Source organism: Poecilia reticulata, chromosome 11 (genome assembly GCF_904066995.2).
Source record: "Poecilia reticulata chromosome 11, P_reticulata-male-v2, whole genome shotgun sequence".
Classification (NCBI taxonomy): Eukaryota; Metazoa; Chordata; class Actinopteri; order Cyprinodontiformes; family Poeciliidae; genus Poecilia; species Poecilia reticulata.
The window spans coordinates 10,477,128-10,495,681 of record NC_088840.1 but is presented as its reverse complement, the minus strand read 5'-3'; the positions used below and the strand labels follow the sequence as shown (position 1 = coordinate 10,495,681).

Here is an 18,554-nt window from a genome sequence, read left to right as displayed (position 1 = left end):
CTTAATCTGAACATTTAAAGGAGAAGTTTTTTTGTTTAGTTTTGCTTTCTTTGTTGATTTTGTCACTGTGCTTTACGGAAAGGAAAACTAATTTTCAGAACTAAACAATGCCCTTTCATCAGCCATTGTTGTCGTACGACTTAATCCTATAAAAGCAACAAGGTTTTACAAAGTGTTCACACACAGGCCCTGCAGCATACGCCAAACCTATATGCTTCAGGGAGGACCTCACCTGTGCTGCTGCATTCCTCTGCAGCTGCTAAACATTAAGGTGTGTGTCAACACTTATGAAGGATCACTTTTTTGCAATCCCATTAGCAATATTTTTAGTCTATCTCACAGTAATTAAGGTGCAACAGGTTAAACGAGAGCTGGATTCCTTGGAGATGAATGTTGTGACTGAGAGGTGCAATGGCGTCTTATCAACACAAGAGGGCGAGCTTGTGCGCTTAAGTGTCAACCTCACAGTTGTGCGCGCGGGGGAAGAGAGGATGGGAATAGCTTAAAACTATTTGAAAATTTCTAAAAATGTATACATTAATGTAATCTCCACTGACTACACAAGACCTCAAATCGATTAAATTACCTTCCATGTGTTATTTAAAGCTATGAACCGTTCTCCCTCACCATTGGTCGCTTGTTTGTTATGTGGCGTTAAGGTGTGGCTTGGCACTGTGAGGCTCCTGCAGAGCGCGTTTGGGAAAATAAACCGCAACTGCTGCTGCTGCTGAGCTGGACCAGCGCTCCACAAGCTGATGGCCGTAGATATGAGAGAAAAAGAAAAGTTTCTTTTAAGAGTTTCTGCAAAAGGAGAGGAGTTTACAGGTGCTTATAGGACCTAAATGGGATTGTAAGATTGATCAGTGGCGTCTTATTGGCCTGTGTTGACTAAAAATAACTTTGTCACAGTCCCGTTATGAAGAGCGCAACATGAGGACTCAACCGTGTTGATCTTTCTGGCACCAAAGCTGTCTCTGCAGGAGTCATTTTTACAAGGTAAAGTCTTTTTTTAAAAAAAAAATACACAGTTTTGTGCAAGAAGTAGGTGATTTTCTTTTATTATTATTCATATCTGCAAATCCATTAACCTATTTCTCACCAGGTGAAGTAACAATTACAGTCCCTCGCAAAGTATTCACTCCTTTTTCATTGTCCACAACATTTTGCCACACAGCCACGAGTCTTAGTGCAATTTCAGACCAGGGTATTTATAGAACAACATAAATTAGTGAGATGATGTGAAGTAAAATGAAAACGACACTTGATTTAATTTTTTTTAAAAAGAAGAATGGATTGTATTTGCACTCAACCTCCTGATTTCTCTGCAGTTTCTGCAGCAAAGATGCTTATGGAAATGTCTCGAGCTCAACTTCACACTTACAGACTGAAATTTATGGATGTTCTGCTTTGCAAAATATCTCAATCTCAGATATGTCTGATTAGGTCTGACATTCTAGCCATAGCTTTTATTTTTCCCATCCCATTGTTGTCTGTGTACATGTTTAAGATTGTTGTCGTGCTGGGAGGTGGACCTGTCCGCAGCATGATGCTGCCACAACCATGTTTTGTAGTGAGAAAGTGATGAGCAGTTTTCGTATTCTGCCAAGCATAGTGTTTAGCCTTTTGTTGAATTTTAGTCTCATGTAACTACTAGCACTTTTCCCAGATGTTTGCAGATTTTCCTACATGGCTGATAGCAAACTGTTCCTTTAACTTTAACTTTTTGTTGCCACTCCTCCATAAAGGCCATTTTTGTGGATTGAGAGACAACTAGTTTAAATTGTGTATTTTTGCAGCTGCTGCCGAGTTACTACTGGCATCTTGGCTACTTCTCTGATTCATATTCTCCTTGCCTTGCTTGTCAGTTTAGGTAGACGTCCACCTCTGGGCATGTTGAGATTTTTACAGCTTGACACAAGCTGCTCTTCTGTCCTTATGAAACTGTTTGTTCTTTAACATTTACTGGACTTCGGTGAATCCTAAAGGCCATTGGTTGAACTTTCTTTTATTTAGGGGTCTTAGAGTAAAGAGACTTGGATACAAATGCATGGCACACCTTTTCAGGTTTTTATTTGATGAACAAATCAAAAGTCGTGTAACTCGTGTCTTCCATATCAGAATTAGGCACTAGGTGGTGTCACAAAAAATTAAAACGGTTTGACCCAAAAGAAACTAAATCAAACATATATCAGAGGCTATAAGTCGCAGAAAGATATGAATGGCATTCTGGCCAACACTGACCCTGGTTGTTTGTCTTGTTGAAATCTAGCGTTTGCTATCTGCTGCAATGACATGAATATTTGTTACTATTTGCCGGAACACCTTTGTTTTTCAAAACTGAGTATGAAATGATATTAAATATAACTTTTAGCTATTCAGATGGCTGTGGGTTTCACTTTTTCTTTCCTTTTTTCACTGTCTTCCCACTTAAAATGTCAAAAAGGAGCAACTTATCTTCCCCTCTCACTGTTTCACAGCTTCGAAGAATGTTTGTGCAAATGTTGTGCAAATGTTTCCATTACCGATTAGAGCGCAGCGGAAAGAAACTTCTTGTAAAGACAACGTGTTGTGCGTGTCATCAAAATGCTCCTTATTCCGGTTGAATCTGCAAGCAGTTCCAGTTACTTGTCTGGAGTCACATGAGCTCCTTTTTGCCTCGAGGAGGCCAAACAACCTTCGGGGGGAAAGGTAACAAAGGCTGGTGGAGACGGTGTACGTGCGCTCTCTGCGGCACCTGCTCAGCCAGAGCTTGGCAGACCCGGGTGTCCGGCTTTTGGCCCTCTAATAAATCTAAACAGGCAGCGTCACAGTAGATCCTTGAGACCGTTATAAAGACAGGAATAGCAACGGCGGACAGTCTGCCAGGTTGCAAACTCCCGAAGCACGAACTGGGCACAGATAAACACAGGGGGACAAGGGAGCTTCGTTTTTAGCAACAATACAGGTCCTGTTCAGTGTTTATTAAATTGCTATGGAGGAGTAGGAGCAAATTCCACAGAGGGGATGAGTGTGCAAAAACATCAGGATGCTTTCAGTGTTTGTCACTGAGCGGCTGTAGAGGCTTTTACAGGACTAACATTGGTTGGAACCTGCTGACACCATCCTGAATCTTAGAAGACATCCTGAGTATATTCAGGAAAAAAAAAAAGAACAATATGTTTGAACAGTTCAGGTCCTCTTCCTCTGGTCTTTCCTCGATGTGTTTTCCATCCATGTAGCTGCACCGAGAGCCTTTCGTCACACATTGACTAGCGGCTAGGGGTCTAGTATTTTTCACACAACGCTCCCCATTGTTCCCGTCTCAAGCCCAGCATTGTGGGAAGAAGAGTTAGTTGGGAGGCGGAGAGTTGTGTCAGGTTTCTGCGGAGAGGATGGAGTGCTTTCTGTTTCCTGTTTTGTGCAGCACGGCCTTTCCTGTTCAGGAAGAAAGGCCAGGAGGTTATCAGATGAAGCCCCCTTCCACACAGTGGCAGTCCATGGGTGACAAAACGGGATCTAAACATCACCGGTAGCCACGCTGGAAGAAAATAGTTGTGTTGATAAAGCGTGCATTTCTCTTGTGCAGGTATCTGAATCTTCGGTATGCCGCCACCAGGTCCCCCGCCGCCTCCACCCGGCCCCCCGCCGCCGCCTCCCCCCTCCGCCGCCCTGCCGCAGGTGAGCCTGTCTACCTCTAGATCTTCCTCATCCATTTGTAAACACTCACCTGAGTATAACCGACACCTGGAGGCGGCTTTTGCATTATTGATTGAGCAACGCACGCAAGCATGCAGACAACTGGACAAAGAGGCGACTCTGGCCGGCAGAAAGGTGTTGTGTTTCCACAGCGTCCTTGTTTAAAATGAGCTAATGCATGGAGCAAACTGAAGAAACAGCTCAGTGATCTCAAGTTTTTCTGCTTCTCTGCGTAGGGGGAAGACAAGTCGTGTGGAAATGTATCATAAAAAAATATTCCCTCAGTTCATTTTGTTTTTTATTTCTTCTGATTCCTGTGTGCTAGTGTCAATTTAATTAGCAGTTTACAGGAAGATAATTTGACACACTGCAAAAACACAAAATCTTATAGCTACAAGTAATTTACAAGTAATTTTTGGTACTAATATTACTATGTTATATTATTGTAAAAATGTATTATTCTGCTTTCAGATTATTTCATATAACTAGAATTTTTTCATTGATATTAAGTAATTATTGACTTAAATCAAGCTCATATTTTTTTACTGAAAGGTAACTTGTAAGTTAGTTTTATCGTATTTAAGGAGTACTAAGATAGTATGCACTAGAGACTGAAAATACTTGGTAGGATTTTGTGTTTTTGCAGTGTACTTTTATATATTAGCATAACAAATGATTATATGGACTGGAATATAGCCGTAAAGCAAACAAAAAAATTTGAATAAGAAATCATTTAGATTTACAGTACTATGAATAAGTATCGATACCTATTTTATCTCTTTCAAAATGTTGGTACATCACAACCAGAATAATTAATGCAGCTTGGGGTAGATTAAATGTTATAAAGTAGTACATGGTTATGAAGTGGAACTCTGAAAAGTGTGGCATGCATTTTAATTCACCTTCCCTTTGCTCTATACGAGTATCGGTATAAATGCAGCTGTTCTATGGAGAACTAAGGGGTCAGAGATTCTGTAACTATATATCGGAATCACCCAGTCAAAGTCCAAATCTGACTCTGAGTGAGAATTTATGGTAGCAAGACTTGAAATATCACAGGCTCTCTCTATTCGGTCTTACTGAGCCGAAAGTATTTTTGCAAAAATCCTGGCAACAATGTCAGTCTCCATGTGTGTGAAGCTGGCAGAGGCACACACCAAAAGACTTGCAGATGTCACTAAAAAGTGATTCTACAGATTGAAGTCTACCGAATAAAATAAAGTGCTTAATTTTTTTTTATTATGCACTACTGTAAGTTTTTATCACATTGAGAAATAATTGATGTTTGTGGTACAAAAATGTAAAAACAAAAAAAAAAAAAGCATATCAAGCGGTATAAACATTGTGAGGAACTTTTTTTTCCTCTCGTTTGTGACATAAATTACAATAACGTAATAGACATGACTGATACTTGTTCTTTCCCCCCTGTTGTAACGTAGTGCCCTTTGGAGCCTCCTCAGCTCCAGTCTGGCGGAGGAGGAGGGAGAAATGCTCTGTTGGCCGACATCCAGAAAGGCGCCAAACTCAGGAAAGTCACACAGGTCAACGACCGGAGTGCTCCTGCAGTTGATAGTATGTCCCAGAACCGTATCGTCTAATCATGTGGAGATTTGATAAAAAGTCTATTTTAAAACGCCCTGGTGTGATGTCTTCTAGCGAGAAGGGCATGAAAGATGAGAGTGTGGGAGAAGATTATGTAGGTCAAAGGAGGAGCTGAGGTGTGGGGTGTCAATGTTGTGTGTCTGTGATCTATATTTGACCACATGCACACAAATTGGACCCTGTTACCCTTCAGGGAGGAATCCCTGTGGAGGTTAATAAAACACAGACAATGTGATTTATAATCTCCCCGCTTCTGATCTTCTTTTCTTAAAGATAAGAGTGAAATCTTATAATAATTTATATGAAGTGACAGCCAAACAGTTAGCGGTTCAATCCACCCGAAAGAATGTAAGTAGATGGATATTAATTCACTGAACTAACCTGAAGTATCAGGGGGCGTTTACACGACAACGATCCAACAAAAACGGCACTTTTGTTCCGTTTTTGTTGGATCGTTTACACGATAACGTTCTGATTACGATCTGTGTTTACACAGTAACGGTGCACATCGAAAACGTGTAATGCTCTCGCTGCGCCTAGTTGGAGCTAGGTTCTTTGAAACTTTGAAAGTGCGCATGTGTTTAAAAAACAGTTGTACTTGAAGGCATGTGGATTTCCGTGAGAGAACACGCATTGTGTGCGTCTGATTAGGGCGCATGCAGTTGGAAAAAGTGGGATAACTTTGCCGAAAAACCTTGTTTGAGCTTTCACGGTGTCTGTAGCGGCCAGGACTGGAAGCTGTTTATTGTTTTTACCTTGGAATGGCCAACAGTCTGTTATTCCTATATCAATTTGATAAAATAGGAGTTCCCGCACGTCCCATATCCGTGTCCTCTGTTACCTTTTTCAGCAGTTAAAACAGTTTTATCCGTCGCTAACAAGTCGTAACCTGTTTTTCCGAGCCGCCTTCAAACGCAACATGAACGCTGAGACGCTAGCACTGGGTTTACACCTGTGAGGCAGCGAAGGAGACCTGATGCTGCTGCTGCTGCGCAGGTGTGTGTTAGAATCATGGCAGCAAACCAGCAAAACGTAAATAACTTGGCACAGTTTTTCCCCCGAACTAACCGACTGAGTTGAGTAAAGCTGTTGGATGCAGGTGATGTTAGCTAAAAGATGACTAGCTAATATCAACACAGCACGTTAAGCTTGTTAACAAGTAGCCTGTAGGCTGCTGGTGTTGTTGTCTATGTTCAGCTACGTAGATTCATTTTGACCCCCAAAATAAGTCGGTGCCCCTCCTGTTAAACTCGTCTGGAGCCGGGCTGGTCCTGGTCCGTAGTTCTCTACATAAGAGCGCTGAACAAGCAGCCTGTATTTTGCCACCTGGGCGGTGCGGAGCGGTGAAGAGATGCTGAGGGAACCGTATCTGATGGGGAAACAGTAACACCAGCATTGTGAGTAGTTTCTTCTTCTTCTGTGGATTGTAGGAAGCAGCTATGTTTTGCGTCATACTATGCATGAGCTGGTCTGGAACCCGTTTTCAATCTGTGCCGTTGTTAGAGAAAACATTCGGTGGTTTCGTGTAAATGCACACTACAAACGCAACAAAACTCTTCCGTTTTCCCCCGAAATCGTTGTCGTGTAAACGGGGCCTCAGTTTCATCATTTTAACCTCATTCTTCTATTATTTTGATTCAATTTGATGACCACCATTGAGACATTGTTACTATCCATCCATCCATTTTCTTTACACCCTTGTCCCTTAGTGGGGTCAGGAGGGTTGCTGGTGCCTATCTCCAGCTAACGTCCAGGCGGGATCACCCTGGACCCTGGACAGGTCGCCAGTCTGTCCAGGGCAACACACAGGACACACAACCATGCACAGACACACTCACACCTAGGGGCAATTTGGAGCGGCCAATTAACCTGACAGTCATGTTTTTTGGACTGTGGGAGGAAACCGGAGTACCCAGAGAAAACCCACGTATGCACAGGGAGAACATGCAAACTCCATGCAGAAAGACCGGGCCGGGAATCGAACCCAGAACCTTCTTGTTGCAAGGCAACAGCTCTACCAACTGAGCTACTGGGCTATTGTTACTAATCAAATGTATTTAATGTGTTTTTTCAGAGTCCAAGACTAACACAGGAGATGCTGGCTCTTCTCAAAACCAATCAGCCGGGATTGGTCCCACAGGACCCTCTCTAGGTGGATTGTTTGCTGCAGGGTTTCCCACTCTCAGGCCTACTGGTCATAGAGACTTACCAAACAAGACCCCAGGTGAGTTCAACTACCCCTGTCCTCAACAAGCTCATTTAATTCTTTGTTTACTGTATTACCCTAACTATGGTTCCTGTTTGTCTGTATCCTGTGAAGTGTCTCGGTCGAGCTCGTCTGCCTCCTTGAGGCCTCAGTGGAACGCTCCTACATCAGCGGACTCCAGCAGCCTTCCAGAGTCTCCCAAGACGGCAGAGATCCAAAACTCCTTCCAGCGTCTTCTCACTTCCTCCGCCTCTGCTCCACCCTCCCCCTCTCACGGCAGCAAGCACCCGCCACCTTTCCCAGCGTCCTCACCCGCGACTCCTCCACCTGTCCCTCCCTCTGTGCCTCCCCCTCCTCCGCCGCATCAAGCCGAGCGACCAGCCAACAAGCCCCCTTCCCTTCCCTCCTGCCCGCCTCCTCCCCCACCCTCCCAGGTCACCAGGCCGACATGGCTACCTGTTCAACATTCTCACCACACGTCCTTGCCCCAGCCATCGACGCCTCCTCCTCCACCTCCCCCACTCACACACCCGCCTCCTACATCCATCCCAGACCGCTCGTCAGGTTACTTCTTCTACTCTCCACCTCCGTTCTCTGAACCGTCCAGGTTCCCCATTCTGCGTGATAGCCCCCTGGGACCTCCTCCGCCACCTCCTCCTCCGCCTTTACCGACGTCCTTCACCCCAAGCTGCCCAACCACCCTTCCACCACCGCCACCCAAAGTGGCCCCGGTGCCCTCGCCAGCCATGCGCTCGCTGCCACCGTCATACCCCTGCAACGTTCCCACTCGGCGCCCGCCGGCTGTGCCCAGAAGTTTAGGTAGGTGGTGCCTAATGTGTCTTTGATGTCAGCAGGGAGGCTTTTTTATATCCACCTTTTATAGTCCACAGCTTTCTGCATCATGCAGGTTGTTATAAATAGCTCGAAGGTTAAAACCGCACACAGTGATTTCGCAAAGCTGGAAAAGCTTCCAGTGCAGTCTGAGTCATGTTTTAGAAAAAAAAAAAAACTAAAAGTGAAAGGTAGTTAAATTATTAGCTAACTTCTAAGCTATCTTGTATTGAACAAGGGAGAAGCCAAGATGTAACTTTACATGCGACTTTGTGGCATTTATTGTCAGCCCAAAAGAATATTAAGATTTCAGAATATAATTGTCCAGAGACAAAATGGTGTAAGACAGGGGCATCAAGCTCATTTTCATTTAGGTTCATATCAAGATCATGAATGTCCTTAAAGAGCTGGTTGTCAGCTATAGCAGATGATTGATGATTGTCAACAAATTGTTAGAATATTAATATATTTCTTTGCATTCAATGAATATTTCTTGAGATTAAATAATATTGAAAAGCTTTCTATGTAATTTGGCAGTATACAGATAAAACTATATATTGATACTATATTGATAAAATAATATGTAAGCACACAAGTTGTATCTCGAAAGTTTTATTTATGTGGCTCTATAGAGTCTAGAGGCCCACATTAAAAATTATGGTGGACCTTATTTGACTCCCGGGCCTCGAGTTTGATACATGTGGTGAAGGACAACCACAGAGTTGCTGAGACACTTGGAAAACTGTCACCTTCCTAAAATAACATAATTTTTTTTAACCCTCATATAGGGCCAGAAGTTAAATCATGAGACAGTGAAACGATGCAGTGACAAATACAGTCATTATGAAATTGTTTGACTTAAAACGAGCTCAAATCGACTCCTCTGCTGATTTTCTGCATGTGTGAGTGAACAGAAACATCTCTTTGTGGACTTTCCTGCAGAGTCCAGGTTGGATTCTGTGGCGCTAGTCGCACCTTGCCATTAAACCCAACACTCTGTGTGTGCTTTGGGAGTATACATGAATAGATGCTTTTTCCCTAAGTTACAAATAAGAATCATTAAATATTCTGTGTGTGTTAGCTGGCATTAGATCAAATCGTGGTGACTTTGCATGTGGTCGGATCAAACTGCTGATCCCCTCGCGTCTCTGACAGGTGTGGGTCGGCTGCTGGCTCCTCCTCCGGCTCCTCCGGCACGATCCCCCACCACAGAGTTGTCCACCCGCATTCTTCTCCCTCCGCCGCCTCCCCCTCCCCATCCTTTTAGCCTTAGGAATGGACACCTCCACAGTCTGGGTAAAGTTTCACTATCTCATTGCATATAAAGATAGAGAATGTACAATAGTGGTAAAAAGAGAGTGTGCCACATTTAAATTGTAGGGTTTGATGCACTGTGTTTCCTGATACATTCATCAGAAAACACAAAGTGCTTGTGTTTTCTGAAACCTTTATATCTTTCCTTTGTTTTTGCTTAACAATAACTTAAACAATAGCCTGGGAGGTATTGTTTAAGCATGTGAAGTTTTGCATTCTAGAGGTTGACTTTAAATATTTAAATATTAATAACATTGTTTTAGAATCTTACAAACATGGAGGTTCAAACGTGCCTCAGTTTTGCTAATGAATAAATAAATCATTGCATCATTGAATAATTATTTATATATGTCAAGAAATTGTGTGGCAACTTTTATGCATAAGTCAATAATTTAGTAAAAACATAATAAAATAATTGAATTTTGAATTAAAAATAATCATACATCATAATTATTATGTAATTGTGCATTTGTATTTGTTGTTTTTAATATTTATTTATGTACTTTTGTAACCTAACAATTAGTACATTTAATAAAATATTTTTCCCAATCATTTCTCACCCCTTTAGTAATTCAATTATTTAATTGCTTATTGATTGGTGGCACCTATGGGCCTCCATAAAAGAAGGCTTAAAGAAAGCTATAAGGTGAAACACATACAAGAAATAAGTAGATAAAGCTAAACATGAATATCTTCTATTTAGAAGATCCCATTATCTAAATAGAAAGATGGTATCGATACAATTGTATCAATACCAATACAATCGGTATTGATTTTATCTGTTATTTTGTAATATTGGCTAACATGAATTTTTGTTCTCATCAATTTTTGTGTTGATGAGAACTCAGATCTGATGGAAAACGAGCTAACTGCATCTTTTCTGTCCAGCAGACGACTTTGAATCCAAGTTCCAGTTCCACCCTGTAGAAGACCTCCCGCCGCCCGATGAATTCAAGCCCTTCCCTCGCGTTTACCCAAGCAAAGAAAACAGAGGTAGTCACTCTGGACACATGCAGGACCTTGCCCCTTTTCCACATTTTGTCATTGTGCAACCACAAACCCTAAAGTTATTTTAGGGGGATTTCATGGGACACCCATATGTCAAGCAGTGTATAATTGTGGAGTTGAATGAAAATGTAGCACAGCTACATATAATTGTAGCCTCTCTGTGTAGTTCTCGGACGTTTGTAAGTGAACATTTGCAAACAAACAGCATCTTAAAAGTCAAGGAACAAACCAGACATTGTGGAGAAGTTTAGCGCAGTTAGATTATAAAACCCTATCCGAAGCTTTAAAGCATATCATAAAACACTGTTCAACCCACCCAAAAAGATTGCAAACTTACAATCACCCTATCTTGAAAAACGGGTAACAATAACATAAATATAAGCCATATAGGCTACGAAGCAAACATGTGAAAGTAGATGCAGGGCTGAAGGCAAATACATTCACGCCACATGTTTTTATACCTATAAAGAAATGTGAAACCATGTGTCCTTATACTTCCTTCACATTTATGTGCCACTTTGTGCAAGTCTAGCACATGAAGTACAATAAACCCTGTGGTTGAAACTCAAGAAAGTGTGAGAAGGTTCAAGGCGTACGACACTTTTGCAAGACACTAAATTATGCTTACACTGTCTCCTGGCACAGCGGTCTCATTTGTTACTTTGTCTTTCAGTGAACCCAAAGCCACCTGGGATCAGGACACACCTCAGATGAGTCACTGATCCGCCAACTTCCTCCTCACTCAAAGAACACTGCTCCTCGGTCGGCCGCTTGACGGCTCCAGACACTCACAAAATAGACACAGAGACTCATTTATCCTTGGTGTGTTTAAGTGTTCTGCGTGAGTGTGAGTGTCAAACAGGGTCCAGCCTTATTCTGACTGTGCGACCTCTGACCTTCTTCAGCTCGGAATGTTTTCAATGTGTGTGAGGAGGAGGGCTCGACAGACAGACTCTACACACCAAGTCGTGGGACACAGTCTTCCATCACTTTCTTTTTTTTTTTTCCCCATTGTTTTTTTTTTTCATTTTAATCGATTTACTTACTAATGGAAGGACCTGAAAAGGAAGATTTTTGACATCTTGTGATACCTCAACTCTGTATTGTTTACTACATTTACAGCCGCAACTTTAGACATACAAACTTGTCTTTGTCCAAGAGTTGCATTTAAGTTGAACTTTAAGTAGAATTTTGTAAATTACATTTTCTTGTCATTTCTCAACACACACATTTTAGTGGATATGCTGAATTTTGGAGTAAAAAACAAGGTTCCATGTACATCCTTTATGATTACTCAGTCTTACCTGTTTGCTTGGTAGTCTGTTTATACAGTATAGTGGTGCTCCTTTGTGTTAATGTGACTTTTTAGAAAAATTGATAAGACTGACATGCGACGAGGATGGATAAATTCAGATTTTATGAGCAAATAATACGCGAGTTCAGCTATTTTCTTCGTTCCAGTAGCAGCTAGTGCAAAGTTTAACAACTGGGAGGACAGTGCCATCTGCTGGTCAAATGTGAAAGTATCAGCAAATTCACCAAAGTTGGCACAAACAATTTTATTGACGCGCATCTACTCTGTTCCTGAGTATGTCTACAGTGGAAGACTGACCACAAGCGCTGAACAAGAGTATTTGGAAATAAAATTAATTGTGCAGTATTTGATACATCATTTACAAACAGTTGCTGGTGGTGTGTGACTGACAGCTATATTCTGAATATCGTGTCTGAGTTCCTTTTTCTAGAAAAAAAAAAGACCAAATCTGTTTAAGAAAATTCTTTTAATGGTCAAGTCAATAAATATAACATGTTCCAGAGTTTAAGGTAAATTTGTTTTGATGATAATCAGTTTTTGGAGAGTTTATGTTTTCCTATCCAAATGGATTCAGAACATTTGCTTCAGAAAGATGTCAAAAAGGAAAAAGAAATACAAAGCATTTCTACAGTAGGAAAAATATGAGCACCATAGGATTTTTTTTAAATTAAGATTCAGTGGAGTCATTTGACCTGCAGTTGTGGTCAGAAGTTTACATACTGCATCTTTCATGCCAATGTGTAATTGGCATGAAAGTCATTATTCTGGACATACAGCTATGTACATGGAAAAAATGTACTTGAAAGACAGGTCCATGTAAAAAAGAGAAATATTTTAAATAATTTAGCAATTTCTCATAAGATGAGTAGTGGTAAAATACTTAGCTTAGAGCTTGGTGAAGGCCCCACCCGAGCCGTATGGTTTTTCTGTTGCTTCCTAAAAAAAAAAAAAGTCAAACCAACTACTAGTGGAGGTGTACGTATATATAAAGTTTTGAGATAATTGAGAGTCAATGAAGTTTTTTGTGATATACTTATTTTGAACATTTAGCTGCTGTTGAGTAGATCAAAACTTCTGAACAGAACTGCTTGTCTTCAATGATCTTATGTGTTAGAATGGAAAGCCAAATGATTTACCTTCTTTGCTATTCTTGGTTTTTAAAAGTCTTACCTCTGATTGAAAACTTAGGACCCAAAACAAAACAGTCTGCTTAAAATGTCTGACGCAATGAGTTACAGTTCTGTTTCACACAAGCATGCTGCTTTAGATAACCTGAGAGTCTCTTGTGTTTAAGCGACAAGCCACAGCAGTGAGGCTACAGTTCGTCATGTTTGTAGGTGAACTCTCTTGAAGACAGGAAGCCATCCTTGTTCGTGTCCTCTTTGGCGAAGATATCGGCCGCCATGTTCTCATGTAAAGTGTCGTTGGGCGGGTAGCCGTAGCGCTCAAACTCCTTCCTGAGATATTCTTTCACCTAAAACATACAAACATAGTGAGATATAGAGATTTAAAAAAGTAAATAGTAAAAAATTTAAATAAAACAAACAAAAACTATTTTTCCCGACTCTGTACAGTCGGAAAAAAATAAAAAATAAATCTTTGTTTTCACCTCGTACTTGGAGAGCCTCCAGTCGTCATTGAGGTCCATCTCCTGAAAGGACTCGTGAGACCTCGGACCATTTCTGATTTCAAGCAGTTCAACCAAGAAGGTCAGTGTGCTCTCCGGTGGGATCTTACCTGGTCACAGGTAACATGGCAACAAGTCAGCTTAAAAAAATGGAGCCGTCAAAACATTGCATCAACAAAACCGTAATTAGGTAGTTTTAGTCATCCAGCCAAGCTTTTGGATGTTTTTCCATCTATAAAACGGATGGTTAGCTACTACAGGGCGATGGGTTTGGTTAGTGTAGTTTGTGCTTACCAGAGAGAAAGCACAGACTGTTTGCATGCTCCATGCTGAGTCAAAGCAGACGACTGGCCCACAATAAAGTTTCAGCTTAGCATGAAAATCCTAGAAAACCACTGGAAGTAATACAAAGAAACATGAATATCACATAGAGAGACTGACTGTGTTCAGCAGCATGCATTGAAGACAGAAGACGGACAAGGCCTCTCTCTACCTTTCCCTTCCTTCCCATAGGCCAGGGCTGGAGGTATTACCAGTTTCCTCTTCTCTCCTGAACACATGTCCTGCAGACCTAGATCCCAGCCTTTGAGTACTTCCCTGATCCCCAACGTGAACCACATTGATTTCTCATTTTGCCTTCGACTGTTGGAAAAAACATATTGAGAGAAATGCTATTTAAAAGGTGTCACCTGTGCCTTCATTCACAGTTAGACAGCTGTGAGCAAATAAAAATAACGTCTTCACTCTCAGCATTTAAACTTGTTAAACCTGGTGGTAGATGCGCTAGGGCAGTGGGGTGTAAAGCCTGGTAGCCTGCCAGGTTTATATTATAATGGGGGGACCCCTGAGTCTGCTTAATTACAACCACTGATGTTTCACAGTTTTGTAAGACACAGAACCATGTTAGGAAATATTCAGGTATGGCATGATATGCAATGCTGCTATTGCCCTTCATAAGGAAATAATTTTCCTACAAAATCTTAAAAATGTAGACATTTTTAAACAATTTTAAATAAATAAGCAAGGCTTAGTCTGGTGGGGGCACAAGTAGAGCCTGCTGGCCCGCCAGGCTTATACCTGCCATAATTAATTTGAACCTTTAAAATGAATAGCATGATACGGTGGCTGAAAGACAATTATTCTTCCTGCTGCTAAAATAATACAATATATTCATTAATAAAGCTGTAACAGTGATTAAACATTTTTCTTATTGATTTTAATGCACATGTTTAAGAAAAATATATAACAATTGATGCTTTCTAATTTGAATGATTATTGCACCTCATATTATACCTTCTGCAATTTATGAGACAAGCTGATTACCTGGTGGATTAATCAGTAGTGGCTAAAGTAGCAAATCTGCCTTTTTGTTATTGTAGTTGTTAAAACTTCCAAGCAGCCACATTTATCTTTCTCATCTTGTAAGAGAAGGTAAAATGTAGCAGCCTCCTTTCAGTCAGCCAAGCACCATCTAATCCAAACTTTAAAGTCCATTAGACTTGCTGTATCTTTTCCTTAATACAATATTAACCCCCTACTTCTGCAAAAGTATCAGTTCTGGTGAAATGTTAATCACGTGATGTCAACAAACAGAGAGTTTTGAGCACAAACAATTAAGCTGTTTTTTTTTCCGTTTTATGATTGACGAAAACTTTTTGTTTTTTACTGCCACAGAAGAGAAGGATCAGTGTTACAACTTCTCTGTTACACAACAGGCCAATGCATAATCCACCAGGATTAAACGTAACATAATTCTTTGTTTATTAAAGAATTATGTTTCAAATTCTTTAATAAACAAGGCGTGTCAGCCACGGAAACACTTTGTACCTGGAGTAAAACATGGTCCCGTTCTCAAAGTATCCGTCATGATGCACCAGCAGCATGTCTCCGTACTTGGACCTTCGGTGACAGATGAAGGGCCTTTGCAGAACTTCTATGTCCACCTCGGCTTCGGGCAGCTTCCCGCCGCTGACAGAGACCAGCATGGAGGAGCCGAGGAGACTCAGCACGACCAGGAACATGCCCACACACCCAACTTCAGGCAAATTTAAGCAGAAAACAAGAAAAAGAAGCAGCAGCAGCAGCAGCTTCTCCTCTACGTGGCAGTGAGTGACGCTTCAAGTGTACAAGCTGCTGCAGGAATCGCTCCTCTGATTGGCTGCTTTCCACAAAAGCCCCGCCCACAAGGCTTCATCTGATTCTAATCTGCAGACAAGCGTTAATGCTAAGTTTATTTGCATTTACACTTCTTCATTCATACCTTAGGTAGATTCAAAAGTATTATTGTTTTATTTCTGCTATATTATAGTTACCTCAAGAACAACAACAAAATCCGTGACTTTTTATAGATCTGAGCACATGGACGAAAGTACAATTTGCTGTTTAAAGTATACTGCTCAAAAAAAATAAAGGGAACACTTAAACAACACAATATAACTCCAAGTAAATCAAACTTCTGTGAAATCAAACTGTCCACTTAGGAAGCAACACTGATTGACCCGACGAGGGTCCCCGTTGTCAATCAGTGTTGCTTCCTAAGTGGACAGTTTGATTTCACAGAAGTTTGATTTACTTGGAGTTATATTGTGTTGTTTAAGTGTTCCCTTTATTTTTTTGAGCAGTGTAGTTCTGTTAAGATATCGTGAAGCAAGGAGGTGAAGTTGCTTTAAACTTTCAAATGAATTCACCTCAGGACAGTTAAATTAAAAACTATTTACATATTTGTGGCACTTTAAGTCAAGAAAGTGCGTTTGGAAATATTCACATTAATAGCTTGTCAATTTAAAATGTATGTTTCTGGCTGCTGAAAACAATGAGGTCACCTAAGGGAACAGCACAACATGTACTGTTTACAGTACAACATGTACTATTTGTTCAGACTTTGTCTCTGCATGGACTGAATGGATGTTGTTTAACCTTCTGCTGAATTTCCCTCACACAAGTTATATTTCTTCACAAAAATGTCAACTACACATACATTTCTGCTTTAAAAATGTCAGAAAGGATGGAAAAAATAATTGTAAGAAAATGTGGATGGATGGAAATTAAAAAAATAAAGTAAATTATTAAAACACATCCAGTGCCACAAATTTCAGTTCCAAAAGATTAATCTTGTTTTTTTGTTTTGTTTTTTGTTTTCTTGGTTTGGTTTTAATCAGATCTAATACTTGAGATGTACTACTACATCACAGAAAAACGTAGTAACATTTAGTTACAAATAGTATTAAACAATCCTTCACAAAGAGGTTTTCTGGACATCAGTTTTCTTTTTTTAATTAATTATACAGATTTATTTCATGACTGCAAACACAAGTGAAATTGGACAGAAGATTCAGATGATTTTCTCTGTCTCTACAGACAAGCGCAGTGCTTTTTACAGGCGAAAGAAAATTCACGAGAGCACACAATGTCATTCCACTTATATTGTGTGTACATGTTGGTGTGTCCACAGTTTTCATTTGCGTCTGCATTATCTGGTTGTCCTTCTTCGAAAAGGAGAAAATCCATTTTGGACCCATCTGACCACATCCAGGATCCTTCCTTGTGGAGATCAGTGAGTCCAATCCAGGTGAAGGCCTGAGTAAGATCAAAGCTCTTGATCATGGTATTGACAAAGTTGTGTTCCTCCAAACTGTGAATGGACACCAGGTTGCTGTCCACGGACTGACAGTGGATCTCCGCATCAGCCCAGGTCATCTTGTGGCGATGTACTTGTAGCAGCGGCCATTGAAGCTGTACCAGAACTCTGGACAACTGTTTCTCTCCAGCACAAGTTCACTCCCGTTCGAGGGAGACATGGCAACCAGAGCCAGGCCCAACAAGAAGAGCAACAACATGCTGGAGTTAGAAGACAAAAAATGTAGCTTTGTGTTGATGGCTTCCTGAACTTCACTGATGGATGTTATGAAGTCATTCGCCTTTTATCATGTTTTGAAGCATCCCACATAGAGAGGCGTCTGCTCGATTGGTGAGTTTTATTGGTCAAATGGATAAAAAAAAGAGAGAGAAAGAAAATCATTAACTTCGAAAGCAGGTGAATCACCCTGAACCAGATATTTACTATTTTTCTGTAAAGTTCAGCATCAGTTTCATCACTTTTTTGTTGTCCACAACTCACTGCAAATGTTTTTCTTTGAACCAGCTTAACAAAGTACTCTATAATTTGCTCAAGTTACGGTAATTCTAATATAATATCTATCTCTAATGCTTTAGAGTATTGTGTTTAATTGATTGAAAGAGGTTTTTTTTCAGTGCATGCTGCACTTTATTATTCATAATTTACAGTTTTTCTTGTTTGCTTTTATGCAGTTGTCGACTCAAACTCCACATTTTCAAGTCAGTCAACACACAGGCATAAACAGCAATATTTGTGGTCAAAGAAACCATAAGTACAGCAAAAGTGTTTACAAACGGCTCTCATCATGTCAAAACGTTTAAAAAATTGAAGCAAAACTTGCAACTAATTGCACAAACTCTTCCAATTAACCATTAGAAAATGATTATATAATGGACCACAAAATACAGCACTTATCAGTGTAGCCCATTAAATGGTTTTCAAGCAAGTGCTACTTGTTATCATTCTACACTGGCTGTGTCAAATTGTCCTTCCTGCAAAGAACAAGATCCAGAATCGGATATCGTTTGATCCAAACTGCATTGATTGCGTCTTAAAAGGTTTCACGTCTGTGACGTTCTTTACCGGTAGGGATCAAATTCATATGAGACTGTGTATCAATTCAATCTGTTAAGACTCACACAGAGAGAAACAGCAGTTAGACAGTTTTATTGGCCCGAAGGTTTTGGTGCTCGGACACCGGCAGAAGACGTGCGTGTTGAGAATCTCCGCGAGCTTGGATCGGCTCGGGGCGAAGCTCAGGGTAGCCTCTCTTCCCCCGGGCCCGGATACTGGTGGTGGAGCAGAGCCTGGAGAGGAAGGAGCCTGGAGGAAGCTTGGGAGATGTCCGGGAGGATGAGGA

The 18,554-nt window shown here is 40.8% G+C and overlaps 2 protein-coding genes and 1 pseudogene across 5 annotated transcripts; 1 reads left to right on the top strand and 2 right to left on the bottom strand.

The window, feature by feature from the left end:
* The first annotated feature begins 71 nt into the window (after positions 1-71).
* On the top strand, positions 72-12,612 carry wipf3 (WAS/WASL interacting protein family member 3). Of its 4 annotated transcripts, XM_008421661.3 has the most exons (9): positions 72-825; positions 910-996; positions 3,566-3,657; positions 5,115-5,247; positions 7,352-7,501; positions 7,598-8,302; positions 9,470-9,610; positions 10,517-10,621; positions 11,310-12,612. In XM_008421661.3, the coding sequence occupies exons 3-9, from the start codon at positions 3,583-3,585 to the stop codon at positions 11,348-11,350; spliced, it is 1,350 nt and encodes a 449-aa protein (XP_008419883.1). In that variant the 5' UTR covers positions 72-825; positions 910-996; positions 3,566-3,582; the 3' UTR covers positions 11,351-12,612. The 4 variants fall into 4 exon arrangements, with proteins under 4 accessions (XP_008419883.1, XP_017162806.1, XP_081468528.1 ...); XM_017307317.2 differs by having other exon boundaries at positions 72-996; XM_081612402.1 differs by having other exon boundaries at positions 72-3,657; positions 10,520-10,621.
* Positions 12,399-15,741, bottom strand: LOC103472211 (peptidyl-prolyl cis-trans isomerase FKBP14-like). Its single transcript, XM_008421663.3, has 4 exons — positions 15,406-15,741; positions 14,072-14,220; positions 13,561-13,688; positions 12,399-13,425 (listed from the first exon to the last, which is right to left on the bottom strand). Exons 1-4 carry the CDS (start codon positions 15,597-15,599, stop codon positions 13,267-13,269), a joined length of 630 nt encoding a protein of 209 aa, XP_008419885.1. The 5' UTR covers positions 15,600-15,741; the 3' UTR covers positions 12,399-13,266.
* A 1,094-nt stretch (positions 15,742-16,835) lies between these two features.
* LOC103472209 (ladderlectin-like) lies at positions 16,836-17,507 on the bottom strand (annotated as a pseudogene).
* Between the last annotated feature and the right edge of the window lie 1,047 nt (positions 17,508-18,554).